Source organism: Nannobrachium achirus (genome assembly GCF_963921795.1).
Source record: "Nannobrachium achirus genome assembly, chromosome: 7".
Taxonomy (NCBI): domain Eukaryota; kingdom Metazoa; phylum Chordata; class Actinopteri; order Myctophiformes; family Myctophidae; genus Nannobrachium; species Nannobrachium achirus.
Window position 1 is genome coordinate 10593486 of NC_137816.1, and position 23270 is coordinate 10616755.

A 23270-nucleotide genomic window follows, 5' to 3' on the forward strand; every position below is an offset into this window, starting at 1 on the left:
GTATTATTTATTTTCTGATCTTTGCCTATAACAACATGCTATGGTTAAAGTGGTGTAAACTCCTCTTCCCCTCAGCAGTCAGTAGCAGAACACTGTGGTTGACATGTGGTATCCTGTCAAACAATGAAGAGTCAGAATGCATAAGTCCTCCAACACATTCCTTTATTTACATCCCTACTTTCTGCTTTTCAATCCACAATCATGGTTCTTCTTCCCCAAAAACATCTTAACAGTACCTGACCCAGGCAGGAGACAGAACCCAGCGAGTCAGACTCACATAGAACACATTCACAACACAGTCACAGACACATCTCAACAGGGGAAATATGGCTGTTCTACTAGCACAGGGGTCTTCAACGTTTTCAGGCCAAGGACCCCTTAGTTGAGAGAGAGAGATGAAGCAGGGACCCCCACTACCTTATCATAGAATCATTATGGTTTCATTGTTTGACAGCACGATCGGCAGTGTATTTTGGATTCATGTCAATTTGTGTTTTCAGATATTTAACCACTTGAACCGTCAATACTTAATAAACTTTACCTTTCACTCTGTACTTAGTCTGCTCTTTTTCCCCTCTACATCAAAGCTCTTTGCCAAAAATAGCCGATCTACAAGCTCATATACCCTCTCGCAAAGGGAGCTTGTAGATCGGCTATTTTTGGCTAAAGTTCTCAGAATATGGACACTAGGGTTCAAGTGGTTAATATAAAAAAGAAGAGAAAAAGGTTTCTATCACTCAAAGATTTGGAGGACCCCCTGTCGTAACTCCCCCTAGCGGTCCCATTTGGAGGACCCCTGTCGTAACTCCCCCTAGCGGTCCCATTTGGAGGACCCCTGTCGTAACTCCCCCTAGCGGTCCTGGACACCCCTGTTGAAGACCCATGTAAATAGCATTCACACTGAGGATATGTTATGACGCGGTAACTTCTGATTAGCTGAGGTAATGTTTCTCCGATCAGCACTGTAATTATTGATTTTTTTTTTTTTATTGTTTTCATTGGTAGGCCTACACAACTGATTTAACCTCTATTCTAAACAGAGATTATGTAGCACTCAGAAACTAGTCTTGCATAGCCTGACCCTTCACAACTCTGCCTACACCTCAGGCGGAGCAGACAGAGCTGTGAGGGGCCTAGCTATGCGAGACTACTCAGAAACAGACTCTTTCCTGTTTAGACCAGTTTCTGGACCACAATGGATCAACAATCTGTCTTCTGCCCTGTCTCAGTTGGATAAAAGCAATGATGCACAGGGGAAGATGATTTTAGTGTCAACATGCTTTTGGGAAACACATTCCTGTACAAACATTAACACACAAAACTCTAAAGGGATTTAAAGGTGCTATGTGTAGGGGGGTTATAACACTCACAGGCTACTGCAAAACAGATGTGCATCTCATAAACAATCATGTCGTTTTACTGCTGGTTTAGAAACTCCATTTCTACGTTTTCTGAAAGCATTTCCCCAGTATCTCACAAACGTTCCACCTTAAACCTCCAACATCCTTCTGAATTATTGCTTTAATTATAAAATAAAACACAACCCTACACATAGTATCTTTAAATCTAACAACAACATCTTACAAGTCATTCTCAGACCCAGAGGTCGGTGTTCACCAAAACATCCACAGCTAATGTGATTAAGCTTGGTCAATGCAGAATACGTCCACAGCTCACACAATATCAGCACTCATTTTGTTTTATGTTGTCACTGCATGTTGTCCTTTTATATTTTCAATTAGATTTTATACTTGATTGACCATCCTTCTTGCTGTAGCTATTTGTCAAGATAATCTTAGTGCTTCTTCTTGTTTTCTTTTGTTCTTCTTTATTGGGAAAAAAAACAGATATGTAATTTTGTATGACTAATCCTTTATTCTGTTCATCTGCCAAAAAACAATAAAGAAATTTGTAAAAAAAAAAGATAATCTTAGTATCTCACTGTGAATGTTTTAGGAAGCCAAGTTTTATCAAACCTTAAACTAAAAGCAACGGCAGCAACTGAACATTTAGAAAATAAACATGAGTGTGTGTGTGTGTGTGTGTGTGTGTGTGTGTGTGTGTGTGCGCGCGTGCGTGTGCGCGGATGGGTGTTTGTGTGAAAGAGAATTTGAGAAATGGGCTCAGCATAGTATGTACAATTCTTTTCATTCTTTTTCATATTCCGCTATTTTTCAAATGCATAGTATCTTTTCCAAACATAAGGTGATGAATAAATCAAAATAATATTAAAGCAACTCTCTCTGGCCAGCCCTCCTGAGCTTAAATAATAGACTTCCTTCATTCATGACCAGTAGAGGAGAGGGAGGATCAGTGACATCATGACAGGTTATTGTAGAAGAACAGGACGGGTTTCCCCCAAAACAGCCGATCTACAAGCACACAACGCCTCGCACCGCGAGGCGTTGTGTGCTTGTAGATCTGCTGTTTTCACTACTTTTGTGCGACGGCCTTGTATGATGACGCAGGGCTTTGCTTTGCGAAAAAACATACACATTTGAAACTTGGAGATACGAGTTTTCTTTCTGACAGTGACGATATGTTATAATTAGTTTCAAACACAGAGAATAATTCAGACATGTTTTTGAATTTAGAGAATCGCCATCAGATAATAGTTTTCCCTGTGATGTCACTGTCCGCTCCTTTCTTTATTTCCCCATGATAGCAGACAGGATCCCACAGAATAGTCTCTGCTTTATGGTAAAAGGGCATCCCAAGGAAGGTGCTGATGAGGATGTTAATGATTTATTATTAATGATTCATACTTGGTTGTGTGCTGTATCGCGCACCGAAAATAGCAGATCTACAAACGCATCGCAGGTCGGCTATTTTCGGTGCGCTGCACTGAAGCATTACTAAGTATAACTCACCGTTGATGATGGTGATAGGAGAAGAAGCATTTGAAGGGCCACAGCTCTATCGTATATTTATATTTGTACAAACATTTAGATCAAGCACCATATATATTAATATTAACAAATCTTATCCAAAACAAACAATGGAACCAGGCAGACATCCATGAATCCATATCCGTCTAGATGTGCCTCTTACCTTCATCTTGTCGTAATATTTATTTAGTGTACAGTATGTCGTTGTACAGCTGGTCAACTCTGACAAGCTGCCTCCTTTACAAACTGTCTGTATATTCAATGACTAAGCCAGTTTGGCATTAACAGCACTATTGTGTAGTCCAATAGTGCAAGCATTATAATGATGCGATATTATCCAATAACTTAACATCATATAATAGTTTGGTGGTTCCAAAGTCCTGCTTAAAAGAAACAGCCTCTACATGGTCCCATTGCACTCAAATAAAAATGAATATCATATCAGAAAACACACAATGACATCAATCTGTCTGTTTTAAGACAAGAGAATAAAAATACAAAGATTCTGGAAAAAACAATCAGTCAGTCTCGGACGGACAGACAGACAGACAGACAGACAGACAGACAGTCGGTCGGTCAGTCGGTCAGGGTGACAGACAGACAGACAGTCAATCACTGATTTATTTACAAACACAGAAGGTCTGACGTTTAACCATTAGTGACCAGACCCACCGTTTCATTAGTAGAGGTTAACATTGGCACAAAACACTGTGAGTCTTTTGGGTTTTATTATATAATATATTATATATAACACTCATAATCTTCGAAATCCTGGAAAGAACAGGTGTGTTTAACTGCTTTCCAAATGCTTTCATTTGGTCCTTTACAACAGGTAGACCTGTCTCATTTAGGTTGAATCAGTTTATTCTCTTTTTCTTTCTTTCTTTTTTGTGTGGTTTATGTTGTCACCATGGTAACGCTAGCACCGGTATGTACATGAAATACAAGAAGAATTGGTCTCGGTATTGTTGAAATATTCAAAAGGCACTTATTTTCGTTTTAATTCTTTGTCTTTCTGTTGTTCGTTCTTTTTCTTTTTAACCACTTGACTACCAGGTTGTATATTTACAACCAAAGGCAAACATCTAAATCTCTAAAAAGTGCTCAGACTACATACACCCCCCCCCCCCCCCCCCCCCCTCTCTCTCTCTCTCTCTCTCTCTCTCTCTCTCTCTCTCTCTCTCTCTCTCTCTCTCTCTCTCTCTCTCTCTCTCTCTCTCTCTCTCTCTCTGGTGTATGTCCTAAATGCTTGTCTGAATCAGAGACATGCGTCTATCATTCTTCTGTAGTTCATCCATTAACCTCCTTTCTGTCTGTTCTCCAGGAAATAAATGCAACCAACCTTCTGAAGCTCATGTAGGATATTTCCATGACAGTTTGTGTGTGTGTGTGTGTGTGTGTGTGTGTGTGTGTGTGTGTGTGTGTGTGTGTGTGTGTGTGTGTGTGTGTGTGTGTGCGCGTGTGCGCGCGCGTGCCACTCTGACTGTACAGTACTGTCCATACATGTTATATTGATATTGTTAAAAGAAAAGTATTTTAACACATGCAAGTGTCTGTCTGTCCATCCACCAAAGTTGTTCAGCGTTTGTCAGTCTGTTGTCCATCTGTCCTTTCACCTGCCTGCCTCTCTCCGTTGTAGAAATGCTGACATGGTCGACGTTTGAGTAGGCTTGTCTTTGCTCCAGCCATCTATCAATCCATCCAAAGTTATGCATTCACACAATGACTGATGTATTTTGCAGGATTTTTCAAATCGCAGATAGAAAAACAAAACATCATAAATGTGTCCATCCTTCATCGCATCTGTCTGTCCGTCCTTCCGTCCGTCCATCTACCTGCGTTTGGAGGACACGTCGAAGCAGGTGACCATCATGAGGTGAGCTTTGCAGAAGTTCACTCTGATCTCCAGTTTATCCGTGAGGCTCTGAAGAGCTTCCAGATACTCCAACGAATCCAGATCATATGCCTGCTGCAACTCAACTGGAGAGAGATAAAGAGAGAGGGAGGGATAGAGCGTACTCAGAACAGCTTCTATAATCATTAAAGGACAACTCCGCCCTAAATAACGTCTATAGGCTCAGTTTCCTACTTATATTGATCCCAAATAACTGTCCATTGGGTCTATTAGGCAGAAATGCCCCTGTTGTCCAGTTTACCCAGCAGAACCCAGCAGCCCATAAGCCTATCGCTTTTATGCTATTTGTGGTGGTCAAAAGTGATTATCTTTTTCATTAATGTGTTACTAGTTGTCATTACAAACACATCCATGCCTTGTTTGTCCCACACAAGCTGCCATAGTTTGCTAAAAAGATGTTAGGCTGTTTTATGTGAATGCTCACCCCAAAACATGATTTACAAGACTGTGGCGGCTTGTGTTGCACAACCAAGGCATGGAAAAAAAACACTTTTGACCGCAACAAATAGAGTAAAAGCGATAGGCTTATGGGCTCCACTTTAAGCTATTAGGGCTGCTGGGTTCTGCTGGGGAAAGTAGACAAGAGGAGCATTTGTGCCTAATAGACCTCATGGACAGTCTTTTGGGATCAATATAAGTAGGAAAATGAGCCTACTGTAGATGTTATTTAGGGCGTAGTTGTCCTTTAAGGTGATGTGTCAGTTGTTAACATGTTGAGTATCAGTGAAGTACATGCATTGCACACACACAAACACTCACGCATGCACACACACACACACACACACACACACACACACACACACACACAAACACACACACACACACACACACACACACACACACACACACACACACAGAGGACTTACACTCTGTGGTCCATGTGTGAGGTTCTAACATCAGATGCTGTTTGGTTTGTTCCAGCTCTCTCTTCAGACAAAGATACTTCGCTCTGACATCGCTGATCCTCTGTTGACGATTTTCCAACAAACGCAGCTTAGAACTCATATACAAAACCTCCTGACAGACAGACAGACAGACAGACAGACAAACACACAGACGAAAACAGACAAGCAGAGAGACAGACAGACAAATATATAGACAGGCAGGCAGACAGACAGACAGACAGGCAGACAGAGACAGATAGACAGGCACAGATACAAAGAGTGAGACTTTTAACATTCCTCCCTCCCTTTCACCCCCTTTCTCTCCCAGCCCACAGCTGTCCTCTCTCCTCTTTCTCTCAGTTATCCTATTATCTTCAATTTGTTTTTAAATATCTCTCATTTCATTCTCTATCAATCTCTGTCCCTCTCCCCTACTGTATGTGTCTCTCCATATAATAATGATCATTTGGGCCACAATCCTTGGGGTGTTTTTTTGTCACTGTATATTTGTATAATTAGTGAAACTATAGAACAGTGAAGTCATGACGTGACTCGCTCATCCCGTGGTTCCACGGAAGTAATTCTCTATGGAGAATAACATTGGGTCATCTTAAATCGTCTCATAAGCATTGTGGTCCAAAAATAAACAAACAGTCTTTGCGATATTGTCGGCGAGGTGGCTCTGTATGTATGGTTTATGATAGTCAGTCACTCATAAGTGATAAAGCCTGTTTCTAGCGAAAATGTAACTAATTCGACGACAGTATCATTAGCGTTTTTTCAACATCAGTTGATTCTTCATATCCATATGAGTCAAACCGCTGAGATAATTTGTTTATAATTGGAACACAGTTCTTATATGACGCGATATGAAAAAGGTCTATGGGAATTCAGAATGGGGGAAGAAAACCACAAACCAGGTAGGATGTGTAAATTAGGTCACATCACTACTCTATTCGCTCCCTGTCTTTGATGTCACAAATGTTAATCCCGCCCCCTATCTTCCCAGCTCCTCCCCTCTCTTTCAGTGGGGGCGGAGCAGAGGCGATGATTGATAAGCAAAATCCCTCAACAGTGACACCCACAGGCAAAAGTTTTTTTCTTTTTCTTCTTTTTTTTTTTTTCATAGCAACTGAAACGGCCTTAAAACACAGCGAGAAAGAATACCATGGCTCACTGGAGTGGATTTTTCAGTTAAAAGTTAAAACCTTATAATACTCGTTTGAATGACCTTGATAAAGACTTTTATGTTTTGTAAAAACAGCATGTCATGAGACCTTTAAAAACAAAAAACAAACCATGTTCTCTCCTTCTCTAGCTCTCTCAAACGCCCTTTCACTTTTCCGTCTCTTTCACGACATCGCCTGCCCTCAAACCAATCTCACCTTGCTCCCTCCTTTTTCTCTCCTCCTCTGCATGCGTTCCACGTCGTCTATCTCGTAGACCTTGATCTCAAACGGTTCAGTGCTCCTGGTGCTGGATGGTACTGGGGGGCCAAGGGGGCCATCTACCCAGCATGCACTGGGGCTGGAGGACGAGGAGGAGGAGGTTGTGATGGTCTGTTTGGAGGAGCGGTGAGATGAAGAGGAGGAGTCCAGGGTCAAGGCGGGGATCAGCCGACGACGCTGGGTACCTGAAAGAACCAGTTAAGCATACAAAACCAGAAACTCAAGGTCAAGGTCAACTTTATTGTCCACAAGGGACATTTGACTCATACATGTAATATGCTGTAGTTTAACTTAGTTTTACATTATTGATGCAAACAATATGAAGAAATAACAGGAGATATAGCATGTTAGCCTGGAGCCAGCCTGTTTTGCTCCGTTCCGCGATCTGTTTAGTCTCTCCGCATCACAGTCTGGAAAGCCTTGTATCTCCAACGGTCGCAGCAAACCGCGGCTTCCGATTGGCTGTAGTGCGGAGCAACTCTAACCCTACTCTGATTCGTTGGAACAACACCATGTGGCTTCCCATTTCTTGGAACAACACCACATGGCTTTCCAGCCACCGCGGCTTCCATTGGTCTGTGGTGCGGGGCGGGACAAATACCTAAGTCTTTATTGGCTGGCTGATGATGTAGCTACCCTAACCATACTCTGATTCATTGGAACAACACCCAATCAGCAACGACCTTGTAAGTAGCTTTGGATTAAAAGCGTCTGCTAAATGCCTAAACTGTAAACTGTAAACTGACCTTGTTACGTCACAACGGACATTCAGAAGTGCGAGTCAACTGAGTCATTTCCAGACTGTGATGCGTAGAGACAATACAAAACGTGGAACGGAGCGAACAGGCTGGCTCCAGGCTAATAGCATGTAGAAGTACAGTAGAAATAACAGAGCAGGGGTTTTCAAAAGTTTGCAAGAGGCCCCAGATCATTGGGCATGTGAGGTGAAAGGGACAGTGAGTCAGGAAGGATGAATAACATGAAGTTACTACTTCTGCCTGTAGATTGCCACAATGCTGTGTTTGTCGTCATCTACATTCGTCTGCCTGAATCCAGCACGCAAACCATGAAACGAGCTGTTCTTACTTACTGTTTCTATTTATACCGTTCTACTGCGTGCTCTGTCACAAACTGGCACGCGCAGTCACAGATAGGCCTTTCAAGCTTGCATTTCAGCATCATAAGTAATGTTTTTTTCTCTGTCTGTCTGTCGATCTACAGTATACACTGTAGTATAGAGCTCAAGGACTGCTACAATTCCATTTAGTCACCGACTAAATGGAAATAAAAATAAATAAATAAATAATCACTACACGGAACACACACATATTGTGTTCTCACAGAACCTACAATTATCCATGTCAGCAGGAGTGTGAGTTATCAGATTGAACACAAGCTGGGATTTAATAGCTCACAAGGTTGTGCGTGCGTGTGTGTCTGCGTGCGTGTGCACACATGTGTGCGAGAGAGAGATGATATTTGAATAAGGTTATATCTGTCTCTTGGTGTCTGTGCAGCCCATAAAGGTCAAGGAGACACATTCAGCCATTTGTATTTCATTACAGGACTGAACCAAGGAGCAGAGCGAGAGAGAGAGAGAGAAACCTAATATCAAACACACTCCGAGAGGACCCTTTTCTCTCACATATTTCTTAACATTCTCTCTTCTTATATAATGTCACGTGTCCACCTGTATTAGCCTGTATGTTCACATTGAATCATCAGCTGTCTACTACCGCAGGTAGCAAGAGGTCACAGTTAACATGGTTGTGTGGGTGCGTGCATGCTTGCATGCGTGGGTGCGTGCATGTGCTAATGTGATTCCAGCCGTAGGCATATAGTATATCACAGCTGCCTATACATGTGTGTATTATTTTTCTATCTATAGTATGGAGCCTTGAGGACAGCAGCAGAGCTTGTATTGTTGCTATAAACAGACATGAACTAATTATAATAATAATAATAAAACTTTATTTGTATAGCACCTTTCATGACATGAAATGCAGCTCAAAGTGCTTTACAGAGCATAAAATGAAGCACACGTGCTTAACAGAGAAAAAGTAAAATAGAAATAAAAAATACATAAAAAAGAGATAAGTAAAATGATTACAATAAAGCAAGAAAAAATAAAAGCATAGAACATTGAAGAACAATTTCAGAGCCGTGCGGACGTCAATAGCAGCATAGGGATTAAAAAATTTAGCTAAAAGCAAGAGTAAAGAAATAGGTCTTGAGCTGTGCTTTAAAGCTATCCACCGAGGCTGCCTGTCTTAGGTGTAGTGGTAGTTTATTCCAAGCTGTCGGTCCATAGAAGCAGAAAGCTGCTTCACCATATTTTTTATATGTCATTGTTGGCACCTCAAGTAGGTCTGCACTAGAGGACCTGAGTGGGCGGGTTGGAACATATCTATGCAGGCAGTTATAGAGGTACGAAGGTGCCAGACCATTTAGAGCTTTATAAACAAGTAAAAGAATTTTAAAATCAATCCTAAAAACAACCGGGAGCCAGTGTAGCGACGCTAAAACTGGAGTAATATGTTCTCTTATCTTAGTTTTTGTTAAAACTCTGGCTGCTGCATTTTGAACAAGTTGTAATCTGTCAGTTGTTTTCTTTGGCAGACCAGAGAGAAGTGCGTTGCAGTAATCAAGCCGAGAGAAAACAAAAGCGTGGATCAGCGTTTTTGCATCGTTCAGCGACAGATAGGCTCTAATTCGCGCAATATTTCTAAGGTGAAAGAAGGCAATCTTCGTGACATGATTAATGTGTGTATTAAAATTTAATTCAGCATCAATGATCACCCCCAGGTTCTTAACAGAGGTGTTATTTTCTTTAGCCAGGTTACCAAGTCTATTTATTATTGATTCTCTCTGGGCAGTAGAACCTATTATGAGAACTTCTGTCTTGTCCTCATTTAGCTTGAGAAAGTTCTCACTCATCCAGCATTTTATGCTGGACACGCACGTCAGCAATGGGTCTAGAGCACAGGGGTCGTCCGTAGCCACCGAAAGGTACAACTGGGTGTCATCAGCATAGAAATGGAAATTCACACCGTATAGACATGGAAATTCATACCTCTAATAGGGCTGTGTCAGCTCATTTTGACTTAAGTAACAGTGGAACGATTTAGTTAATCCTAAAATGTTTTAACAGATGACCTCACCTTATTCTCCTTACAGATTATTGCGACCGTAGGTCGCAGTTTACTGTCAGAACCGGCAAAGCTTGTCCGTATCCCTCCGAACGAGTAACGCCTGACACTGTGGTTACCCCCAATCCCCTGACATAACTGTGACATCACAGGTGACACCAAAGTAATGTTAGAAACTCAGAGCAAGGATAACGCCTGACACTGTGGTTCCCCTGACACATCACTGTGACATCACAGTGATGTCAGATACTCAGGGCAGGGATATCCATAATTCCATATATGGACATACACAGGTGACATCATAGTGGTGTGGCTGGTTCAGACAGGGATCTCCATGTATGTGCATAAAAGGGATTGTACTGTATGTTGTGATGTCATGGGAACCACTCTATGCCCATATATGGAGATCCCTGATGTCAATCTAACAGGACTTCATTTGAGAATGCCCATATTTGGAGGAAGACAGCCCATATCTGTGTGGTTAGTTCAGACCGGGATCATGCATGTATGGGCATAAAAGGGATTGTATGTATGATGTCAGATGTGATGTCATAGGATCGTCATAGGATCTTCACATAACGAATAACTGAGAAGCATGGCGGCCGTTTAGGGTGAGGTCGCTTGTCAAGCTGAGGCGTCTTACTAGTTTAACACTGACAAGACGAGTGACATTGAGCGACACTGTCACTCTTGTCAGAGAATGTTAACTACTGCCTGGGAAGTTCTCCTACTCAGAAGAACAAGATGGGGGAGGGGGTGGAGCTATGTGAACATACATGTTTCTGTGATGATATTAACTAAGTCCTGAGCACTGTAAGGGAACTTTCCAATGAAAACTTAAGAGACATCTATATTATGCTGATATTTTGTATCTTATATATTGCGTCTTTCAGGGTGTCTTCTGCCTAGAATTAGCCAAGGAGGTTGTATGGTTAATTGTGTGTATGTATGTCTCCATGTATCCTGAACACCTGTCACCTGCAGCTACAGTAATTGCAACACAACTCTGCAACTCATTATTACAACATCAACAGGGTGGCACAACACAGTAAAACAAATAAAAAGAGATGGTGGACACAGATGGAGTGCCGCACTAGGAGAATGCAGTCACAAGTTCGAAGAAACGATCGAGTTCAGAAGCAAAGCCATTCACAATTTGCACGATACTGATGCACTTTTAATTTGTTTAGACTTCCTAGCAACATATTACTGACATGCACTATACTGAATGCACTAAATGATGTGATTTAGGACTTCTTGTAATTACAAAATACAGATTTTAACATGCTGCTTTCTCAGGCTTTTCGTGCACCTTTGTTTTCCTTTCTTTACTGCTAATTCTTTTATTTTGTTCCTTGAGCTGCAAACTTGAAAGCCGGCATAAACGACACATTCACCTCACTGTTACCACAGTAATTGTGTTGTGACAATAAAGTTGATTGATTGATGGATTGATTGATTCATACACCTTTCAGTAGAGTGTATCTATCCATCTATTGAATAGATGAATCGAATAGATACTGAATAGATTCTACTCAGTATCTATTCACAGTATAAGGACATTTTGCTGACGTCAGATTATCTCGCACTATAGTGTCATGGGCCTGGTATTAGCTCATTTTGTGTGCTTGTGTGTGTGTGTGTGTGTGTGTGTGTGTGTGTGTGTGTGTGTGTGTGTGTGTGTGTGTGTGTGTGCGTGCGTGCGTGCGTGCGTGCGTGCGTGCGTGCGTGCGCGTGTGTGAGGGAGGGTGGGGGGGTATATCTATATTCATTATCTAGCTACCATCAGCAAATTCCAATTACCATTTCAAGGATGGCTGCAAGGTCACCTTTCCACATGGCTTTCAATATGTCTTATCTCATTTTCTTTCTTAGCCTTTCTCATAGACTTTATTTCACATCATTTGTATCACTTCTCTCAGCTTTCAGTCTTATCCTTAAAGATTCCCCTTTTCATAGTTTTAAGGTGCGCCTTGAGATTTTGACTTGCTTTTTGGAGTGCCTTGAGCACGAAACATTTGAAAACCCCAGCTGTATTACATCTAGAGTAGATGAATATCTTTTCTCCTGTACCATTGCTGTCAGGCAGAAACCTTGTACCTCCATACTGTATATCAGGGTTCCCCAATAGGCGGCCCGCGGGCCATTTGCGGCCCGCGGGGGGCTACTGTCTGGCCCACACCAACCCCAGTAATAAAGGTGGCATAAGAGCAGCAACAACACTAGTATCGTCGTTGTCGGCTAGAAATCTCGTATCTCCAAATTTGTACGTTTCTTCGCAAATCATACAAGGCCGTCGCACAAAAGTAGTGAAAACAGCAGATCTACAAGCACACAACGCCTCGCACCGCGAGGCGTTGTGCGCTTGTAGATCGGCTGTTTTCACTCGTTTAAATACCTTTAAAAATTATAAATTCAAAACGAACGGTTTTGGACATACAAGATTTTCACCCGACAACGACGATATCTGAACCGTCGCTGGAGTAGCAGGAACGCCGCCGTCGGCCCCCTTAAAGGAGTAGTTCACCCCCAAAATGACTTTTTTCTATTGATTACTCATGCCATGGAGAGTAGAGTTCAATAATATTTTTTGGTTTTTGTCACATTCCTAAGACAAAAATTTGATTTGAGTAAATTTACCCCCATTGATTCCGGATGGTGACCCGTTTCGAAACGGGTCACCATCCGAAATGAATGGGGGTAAATTTATTGCTATCACATTTTTGTCTTAGGAATGCGACAAAAAACTAAAAATATTATTGAACTCTACTCTCCATGGCATGAGTAATCAATAGAAAAAAAGTCATTTTGGGGGTGAACTACTCCTTTAATCATTATTTTGAAATGTGTCCCACCTGTGGTGCTGCGACTCTTCTTGCTGCTCTTGGAGCTTCGTCTGGAGGAGGAGGTGGCTGAGCTGTGCTCGCTGAGGGAGTCCTGGGCGGAGGAGGTGCTTCCTGTGTTCTCGCTGCTGTCTCTCAGCATGCTCTCGTATCCGCTGCTCCCCCCACTGTGGTAGAACAACGCCGTCTTCCCCATGGCCGGGGGCAGCTCTCCGCTCAGCACACTGCTGTTGTTGGACCATGAGAGAGCACATCAAAAATCGAAGGCTTCAGTACAGAAACAGTATCACGCTTAATCCGTTTAAGACCTGTTTTCTGAAAAAAAAAAAACGTATGTTTTCACAGGGGACCACCCAAAATTATATGTATTTGTCCTCAGAACCCCTTCTCAAAATATTTGATCCCAGGGACCCCAAGAAGCAAAGATTTATTGTTCAAAAATAGAAGATCAACAAGCTCATAGCACGGCACAAAGTGGCACGCTATATCTATCTATATCTGCTATATCTATCTATATCTGCTATATCTATATCTGCTATATCTACTATATTTAAAGTACTAATGCTTTCACGGTTTTAATGGGTTATCTTTTGCCCTTTTTCTCCTCTGTATGTTTGTTTGCAATGTACCTATTTATTTTATTTTTTTTAAGTTCCGTACCTGTTGTCACTAGCATGCCCACTGCTGCAGCGCTGAGGTCTTCTGGGTGCTGTGATCTTACTGTAGGGAGACGGCAGGCTGGGGACCTCGGCAGGCTTCTCCTCTCCAACTGCACCTCCAACAACACCTCCTCCTCCACTAGGAGCACTAGACAAGGAGCAATCATTACATATGTGTTGAAATGTGTATTGTGTATGTATTACTGTATATCCTTCTATAAATGCAGGGGATCTTTGTGCGTGTGTCCCCCCCACTATCTATGTACATTCAATATTTAAGTATTTAATTTACACTATGCATGTACTGTACATAAATAGTATTCATCACTATGATGTATTTAGTTTCACTGTGCACTATTTACAACTTAGAATTACAATCTCGTTTGAGTTTTTCTTAACACTTTCTGTGGACGTTTCCTTCCATTCCTTCCAATATCCCATTGAAAATGCTGACTCATTACCTTGCCCCTTCAGCTCCTTTCTCCTCCACAGGATCGGAGCCTCCTCCTGCCGCATGGCCTCTGGAGCGAGAGCCTGCGCTGGCCTGGAGGAGCTCAGAGATCCGACCGTTCACGGCCCGCAGAGGCAGCTTGGCAGCCAGGCTTCCCCCTCGGCTGCGACTCAGAGACTGAGTCGACCAGGAGCCCGATGAGGCTCCCTGCTGGACCGGACCCTGGACTGAAACCTGAGTCTGCAAAGAAAGAGATGTATCAATAGTAGGTAGTAGGCAGGGACGTGCTGGGCCCCTGATTCAGCCCGGGTAAAACAGTTGGAGAGGCCCTCATTGCGCGCTATAGAGAGAGATCTCTCTCTATAGCGCTGCTGCTACTCAAAGATTTGCCATTTCAGATCATGACAAGTAGGCCAATTACATGAGTTATATTTCGTTGTTGTCGGGTGGAAATCTTGTATGTCCAAAACCGTTTGTTTTGTATTTATCATTTTAAAAATTATTTAAACTACAAAAATAACGCCTCAACGCCTCGCACCGCGAGGCGTTGTGTGCTTGTAGATCTGCGGTTTTCACTACTTTTGTGCAAACAGTTTAATTTTTACTTTTGTGCAAACAGTTTTTTTCCTAATGGCCGGCCTGGACCGGCCCGGGAATGAACCGGCCGTTCGGGAGTTGTCCCGCTTTTCCCAATGGCCAGCACGTCCCTGGTAGTAGGTACTTATTGATAGAAACGCACTGTACTACTGATGTTATAGTACTAATGTCATAGACTGGCATCCAGTGCCTATAGCCTATTTGACTCATGCAATTCAACAGGTGCCAATATACAATATAGACACAGAGGCCCTCGTTTATCAATGGAATGTAGAAACCAGCATACATTCGAGCTCAGGAATCATCTCCCGACGGGGCTCATGATTTATCAAGCGGGTGTACCCTGTCAATCACAGCGTAAGAATGGTCGGCTGTAGATAAATGTGGCGGAGCCGCGTCCCTTGAGGTTTTTCAACATGAAGAAGCGGAATGCAGCCAAGAAGAGGAACTTCTCCGACATGTGAAGCTACCCCCCTGTGGGGACTCCTATCTACGTGGATTCACACACAGCTACACAGCACACGCACTTAATCATATGCGTGGAATGGAACACGCTATTTGCATACACAGGGCACAGACCGATACCTGACATAGACACATCCAATGAGAAATTATAAATACAAAAATACGACTGCATTCGTATCAGCGCAAGTCAACTATAAAGTATCATGAAATAGTCCAAAAAATGTGGTCTGGGGAAGAAAAAAAGGAAAAAGGTATGCATATATATTCATTCTAGTCATCAGTAGACCTACAGTATATCCTGAACGAATGATGAGTTATATAATAAATAGCCTATGCGGTGTCTGTGTCCCGTGGGTCTACATTGTTTAATGACACCAATCACATCAATGATTGGAATAAGTTTTGGTTTTCATTTAATTTTGCTGTTTATGACAGATGGCATGGGGCTGTCATCATAATTTGAACGTTTATGGAGGGATTGATGAATGCATAAACATTAATAAGTGAAGGCTGGTGTATGGTGAGCTGGTTACCTATCTCTATCCTAACTTACTGTACAACAAAGATCACTTGCACTGAGCACAGCTACAGCATTCGAACGTTGAGTTTAAATCCTTAACCAAGGTTGCACATAACTCCAGAAAGACATAGCCTACTATGGGAGACTTCACTCTCCAAGAAAATATTCCTCATACAGTATGTCTTAACAGAGCCAGCCAGTAAAGCACACAGATGAATGATTAAGCATCTAACTAAGTTGTAACATTGTAAATATGTTATTTTGTTTTTAATTGCTCAATTTTAATTGCTAATTGCGACCGTAGGTCGCACTTACTACAGAAAGCTGCTCGAGGTGTCCGTCCGTCCGTCCGTCCGTCACACACGTCACACGTCACACTTTTGCCCTGCTCATATCTCCGCAACCGTTGCCCCGATCCATGCCAGATTTTGCACACACACTCCTTACCTGCCAAACTACAACCTCCAAGGACCCCCGGAGCTCCAGGGACCCCCAGCTCCCTCGGGGACCCCCAAGTGTAAAAAATGAGCACATGTGCAAAAATTACCAAATGACCACCCCAACGGGGCTGCTCACGGGGCATTCCCGGGGACCACCCACTTCTGGTGCTCCAGAACGGATGCAAAAGTGGTGGCGCCCCCAGTGGAGGACCCCCTGCCACTGCAGCTCACATAAAATGCCGTAACTCGGGCTAGGAGCGACCGGGAGAGCCGGGGCCGGTACCTATTCGTCCGCCTTGGCGGCGCGGAGACCCCACCCCTCATTTCTCACATGGCCCTCTAGCGCCACCATGAGGCCGATTCAGATTTTGCCCTAAAATCACGAAAATCACTACACAGTATGTCTACACTCATGTCATCAACATGCTTAAGGAAGATTTTGGAAAAACAAATTTTTGCTCTATTTGTGGAGATAAGTGACCTACGGTCGCTTATCTCCCGATTAGGGAGTCTTACTGGTGATATGATTTCTGTTGTGTCTTACATCACTTACATGCCAAGAGATCTTCGACAGTTCAAATCAATGTTATTATTTGCCCCATACAATAACCCAGACAATGTGTTGCTTTGTGATGCATTGTGTCAGCACAATAATGCCATAGATATACTGTAGCTTTTTTTGTGGATCAAATGATTAATTTGGTCTTAAATTGAACAACTTTGAAACTATCAAATGTGTCATGATCCCACAAGCTTCCTTTAAAACTGATGTTAGCCGGGGAAGAAACAATTTCATGTGTGGTGAACAACAGTCATGTGACAGGCCAACACAGTCATGTCTGGTGAGCAGAGTGTGAAATCAATACAAGAGAGACGTTACCTTTCCATTGGGAGGAAGGCTGGAGCTGCGGTTGACGGCCTGAGGGAGAGACTTGGTGGAGAAGCTGAGAGTCTTGGTGCTGGAGGCAGACAGGCTCCTCCCCTTAGGACTGCTGGCCATCAGCAGCTTACTCACCGCCGAGATCTTTGATTGGCTGCTGGTTTTAATTGGCGACTGCGGAGCGCTGCCAGGGCTCATGCTGGTACCGCCGCCGTTGCCGGTGTGGGAGGACAGAGACCCGCCTCTAGTGAGGCTGCGTCCTGTACGAGGCATGGTGCCGTCGCCCCTGGCCGCTACTCCTCCTCTCAGACTCGCTCCCCGCTCCAGGGAGAAGCAGTCGTAGTGTTGAGAGCTGTGGGAGCTGTGGGCTCGGCCCAGCGAGTTGGTTCTGTTCGCTAGCGCCTCCAACTTGGCACTGAAGAGCCGACTGCTGTCTGCGCTGGAGCCTCGTGGCCTGGCGACACCTGCGTCCTCAGCCAGGCCGCCCATGAACGAGAGCCCGTGGTTGGGCTGGTGTTGCGGGCTGAGTGGGGCACCAGCGGCCCGGTTCCTTTGGTCCAGACTGGACTTCCGCACAGGTGGAAGTGGCGGGATTCCCCCTCTCTTGTGGGAGAAGAGGCCCTGTTTTCCGGTGGATCCTCGTCGGTCCAGCGTGGCGCGGGGGGAGCAGGGAGTGGAGGCGGCGAGTCCCAGACTGCGGTACTCGGCGTTGTCTAAACCGTCGTGGCGATTGAGGCGATGCCAGCGAGGGAGGCTGGCTGTACGGTGGAGGTCAGGGTTGTACGCGCCACTCAGACCATCTCCATGGGCAACCACAGCTATCATCTCACAGCCATCTACCAATCTCTTACAACAATCTGGAGAGGAGACCATTTCACCACCTGAACTGGAGCTTCCACGGTCCCCACCTTGTACTGGAAATGGTAAAAGAAACTGTATGAATGTCTTGTATTGCTCACTTTAAAGATAAAGACTAATAGTAGACTAATAGAACTATTACATGTACGCGCGCGCATACATACTGTTTATATACCGTATAAAATCAGATTTTGTATCTGCTGTCAATTTATTATTATTATTAATTCATCATAATACTATATAGAATATGATTATGAGACATAAACTGTTATGATTCAATGTAAATAATAATTATCAGTTGTGACACTACAGAATGTCTCTCACCCTCCTTGCAGGATTTCCATTGATCTCCAGTTCCATCCTTCTCTGCTGGGCCTTGGATCCGTTTCTCCTCACACAGGAGCAGCTCCTTGGACCCCCGCCGCTCCACGCCGCGCTTCAGCCAGGGGTCCTCAAAGCTCATCTCACTGGAGAGCGAAGCCAGATATGGGGTTTGGCTGGCGTTGGGATTGGCTGCAGGGTCTTTGATCAGACCGGTCTTTGTTGGCGAGGAGATGACCAGCGGCTTCACAGCCACACACGGGTGGACGCTGATGGTGGTCCTGAAGGGTGAAAAGCCACCGGACGGCCCCAGCACTTGGATGTTGGTTTTAACCATGGACGGTGGCAGTTTCTTCAGCCTGTCTTTGGTCGGGGTCCCCTTCTCACTCCCACCGTCGGATAGCAACACTTCTCCACCACCCCCGGGGACCTCTCCCGCAGAGGAGACGCTGGGATTGGGGTCGGGATCAGCCAGGGCCTCTCCGTGCTGGCTCTGGTTTGACTGGCTGAAGCTGTGGAGGGACTGGTCTGCTTCACTGCCCACGCTCAGATCACTGAGCCAGGAGGAGATGGAGGAGCCACAGCTCGGCATCACGGTGGCCATGGCCTCGCCTTCCACGCGCAGCCTGGCCATCGCCACCTGCAGCACCACATGGTACCCACACCAGGGACGTGCAGAGAATGTTAGAGAGGCAGGGGCTGCAATTTCTAAAAGGGCCTTTTGGTGGAAATACCGAAAATAGCAGACCTCCAAGCTCACAACGCGTTGCGTTGCGTTGCGATGCGTTGTGAGCTTGGAGGTCGGCTATTTTCGGTGCGTGATATCACACTGAACTAAGCATAATCAACAGAGAGGACAATTCTTTCAACATGAGAAGCTGCATTCAAGTTCAGGAGAGTTTGGACAAGACAATTCTCTTGAACGCTGCCTTCGGGTATGGCATGGAAAGAGGGCATTTGCATTTCTTTCACCATAGTAAATAACTGCATTCATGGTCTAGAGAGGGCACTTTTTACAGACGGATAAAAGGGCAGGGGCTCAAGCCCCCTTTGATGTCTGTGTGCACGTGCCTGACCCACACAGTAAACACCAAGGAAGTAACCACGTACATTTACTCCAGTGCTGTAGTTAAGTGCGAGTTTGATGTATATTTTTACTTTACTGGAGTATTTCCAAATTTCAGTACTTTTACTTCTACTCCACTACATCTCAGAGGCAAATATTGTACTTTTTACTCCACTAAAATTATTAGAAAACTTACTAGTAACTTTGTAGATTTGGATTATTATTACAAAACCTACATTAACCGTCAGCCCTATTTAAACTTAGGCTATTTGAAAACAGACAATCTACAAGCTCACAACGTGTCGCATCGCAACACGTTGTGAGCTTGTTGATCTGCTGTTTTCAACATTTAAAAAAAAAACAAAAAAAAACATTTTAGACAGTTTTTACAATTGAAAACTTGTGAAATGGGACATTCTGCATAATTAGTACTTTCTACTTTTGGTACTTTAAGTACACTTTGATAGTTGATACCAATACTTTTGTACTTTAACGCAAGTACATATTTAATTCTGGAAATACTCTGTTTACTTGTAACAGTATTTCTACACTGCAGTATTTCATACTACTTAAGTAAAAAAAATGTAATACATTTTCCACCACCGGTTTGGGGATTGATACATTTGTCACACTTGTCACAAAAAACGGTCAGTCATACTGACCTCTGCCCTGGCTACCACTTCTGTAACGGTGGAGGAGGATGTTGCCGTGACGGCAGACATCCCATAATGTTCCACCGTTCCGTCTTCTCCGATGCTGCTGATGATGCTGACGGGTCGCGACCCCGAGGTCAGGGCAGTGACGGAGCAACCATCGCTGTTGAAGCTCATGATGCTGACTGGACGAGCGAAGGGATCCTGGTCCTCCAGGCTGAACACCAGCTCATCCTCCCCCACAGAGAGAGGTCCTACTGGGGCTGTGGGCTCTGCTGGGCCTGGGGATGCAAGTAGAGCAGTGGTTTACAACCGACCAGGGACATGCTGGGCCCCTTATTCAGCCCGGGAAAAAGAGTTGGAGAGGCCCTCATTGCGCGCTATAGAGAGTGATATACTGTAGTAGCTGCTGCTACTCAAAGATTTGCCATTTCAGATCATGACAAGTGACAAGCCAGTGGGCCAATTATATGAGTTATATTTCGTCGTTGTCGGGTGGAAACCTTGTATGTCCAAAACTGTTTGTTTTGTATTTATCATTTTAAAAATGATTTAAACTCGTGAAAACAGCCGAGCCGATCGGCTGTTTTCACTACTTTTGTGCGACGGCCTTGTTTGATGAAGCAGGGCTTTGCAACTTGGAGATACAAGGTTTCTGCCCGACAGAGACAATTTACTTTGTTGGCCGCCCAGCCCCCGAAATGGAACGAAGGCTGACATTTTATTTTTAATTTTTTCCAAATGGCCGGCCTGGACCGGCCGGGAATGAACCGGCCGTTCGGGAGTTGTCCCGCTTTTCCCAATGGCCAGCACGTCCCTGCAACCGACCACATTTAGCCTCTCAGACCCAAAACTTTGAATATTTTGTTATCGTTGGATAAGATTTTGTCCACAATCTATGCTGTATTGATGTGGTGCCATTGGAGAGATGACAGGCAAACGTTGATCAAAATAACAATTCTTCTACATTCTCTAATTGTGTAGACCTCTTGTAACTCTTGAGAGCGTAAAATGTTCATTATACACTCATTATACACTCTTTAGAGAGAGTTAAAGATCTAATAAGGGTCCATTTGGTTACCAACTCTCCATCATTTAGCTGGGGACCACTTGGAACACCCTCAAGGACCACTGGTGGTCCCCAGACCACTGGTTGAAAACCACTGAAGTAGAGAAACAAAACATACGTGTTTTCACCGTCCTAGACCTAGAGACGGTTTCAAACGTACGATATTAACAACTTTCACCTATATGAATTTGGTTTCCTGGATACCAAATGAAAAGGCCTTGTTGGTCAGCTGGCTAGGTAGCTAGCTTTAATGTCCAGCAGTTATTATGGTGAGACGGGAAGAGAAAACATACAATTGTTGGGCTCTCTCCATAACCTGCTATTGTTAAACTAAAATAACTAGTCTAATCTAATGGGAATGTGTTTTGGCTCATTTCCTACCTACGTGAACGCGTTTGGACAAAACCCTACATTTTTACTCTGAGAATGTACAAATGTCCATTTGGTTACGTAAGCCATTTGCCATGAGAGGGAGTGGGTTGTTGGCTGATTTACCACTGTTTCAGGGTTGTGGCACGAGGCGGAGCCGAATGCCAAACGACCCTCGAATGGTAAATTGCTTTTCTACCACTTCTACCATATAAATGAAAGAAAACACAGTTGTAACTTGCAAGGTTATTTAGTTACAATCAACTGCAACACAACAGTGGGTGGGGTCTATGAGCCAACTCAAGGTTGTTGACTGATTTACCACTGTTTTAAGCCAATCAGAATCCAGTATCTGAACACGTGACCACAATAAGTGGTAGAAAGTTAGGTTTTGCACACTCTCAGAGTTAAATTAAAAGAGAACTTTAGTGTGTAATGCATCTCACCATCCCTGTGAGTGTCCAGGGGGATTTGTGGGACCTCCTCGTCACACAGCGTCTCTGCTGAGCCCAGGCTGGCTGACATGGACGGGGCCGGAAGCTCTGGAAGCTGTGGACTCATTCCTACAGGAGACGTCCTGGACAGCAGGGACTCTGTGGACGACCGGCCGCTGTCTGCTGCCAAGCTGTCTGCAGGATCACACATTAGGTCATTTCATTAATTTTTTTTTTTTTTTTTAAGATTTTTTTTGGGCTTTTATGCCTTTATTGATAGGACAGTAGACTGACAGGAAATGGGGAGAGAGATGGGGAGTGACACGCAGCAAAGGGGATCGTGATTCGAGTTCATTCATTTTCATTCAAATTACAAATGCCTTCAGTATTGTCCTGAAATTTAAAAAAAGGACAAAACCTTGAAGGCAGAATTGATGGACAGCAAATCTTTCCTTATTATTTAAAGAAAAGATATTAGTGGAAAAAAGTGAGCAGTAGAGGCAAAAAAACGAATGCAACAACACAATGTACCGTGAAGAAGAGAGATGCTGCTCCCAGGAGAGTCATCATGAAATAAATACATTCGCCTCATTAACCACAACTACCACCCACCTGTTAAACTGAACCCCCCACTGAATACAGCACAATAGACTTAATACACCATAAGTAATTCATGAACAAAACTATACGCTCGCTCGCACGCTCGCTCGCACACACACACACACACACACACACACACACACACACACACACACACACAAATCATGTGAATACAGTGTATTTGGCTGATAGTAGGTATTCATAATACGATACATACGGTCTCCAGTCTGGTTGTCCTGAGCAGAGAGGGGAGGGTTTCCTGGCGTCACTCCTTTCTGCGTGAACACCTTACACCTTTGGGAAGGAGAGGATGGAGGTCTGGATAGACACATACAGTACACAACATGTCCAAAACTCAGGTACTGTCTGTTGTTAAGCTACTGTCATCAGCTCAGCCTGTCTCCCCTTGTTGTTTACCGTATATCCACTCATTTGTACTTATATATTATGGATGCAACATTTATATTGTAGGATTAATGATAGGGTTTGGTTGATTGACATGTTTAATGACGGAAATGCATATCCTACAAATCAACATATATTTTTACGTATCTGTCAAAAAGGATAAAGAGTACATCTCATGATCTCATTAATCTCAGGGTTAAAGACCCAATGAAATGACAATTTTGGGTATTTTATTTTGAAGTTTCAGTTTGAAAAGGAAGCCTGTGTGTTTCTGAACCAATCCGAGTGTGTGTGTGTGTGTGTGTGTGTGTGTGTGTGTGTGTGTGTGTGTGTGTGTGTGTCTGTGCGTGCGTGCG

The 23270-nt window shown here is 43.7% G+C and overlaps 1 protein-coding gene across 1 annotated transcript in view; it reads right to left on the minus strand.

Moving 5' to 3' along the window:
• Positions 1-4719: 4719 nt before the first annotated feature.
• The window catches only part of kif26ba (kinesin family member 26Ba), a gene marked incomplete at both ends in the record, with an annotated part of 135254 nt that continues 116703 nt past the window's right edge, over positions 4720-23270 (minus strand). The window contains 11 exon segments of the mRNA XM_080730049.1: positions 4720-4868; positions 5670-5820; positions 7073-7320; positions 13140-13354; positions 13788-13934; positions 14248-14477; positions 17140-18053; positions 18322-18958; positions 20047-20300; positions 21922-22104; positions 22727-22827. Of these exon segments, the coding sequence (XP_080586175.1) occupies positions 4720-4868; positions 5670-5820; positions 7073-7320; positions 13140-13354; positions 13788-13934; positions 14248-14477; positions 17140-18053; positions 18322-18958; positions 20047-20300; positions 21922-22104; positions 22727-22827 (3229 nt within the window).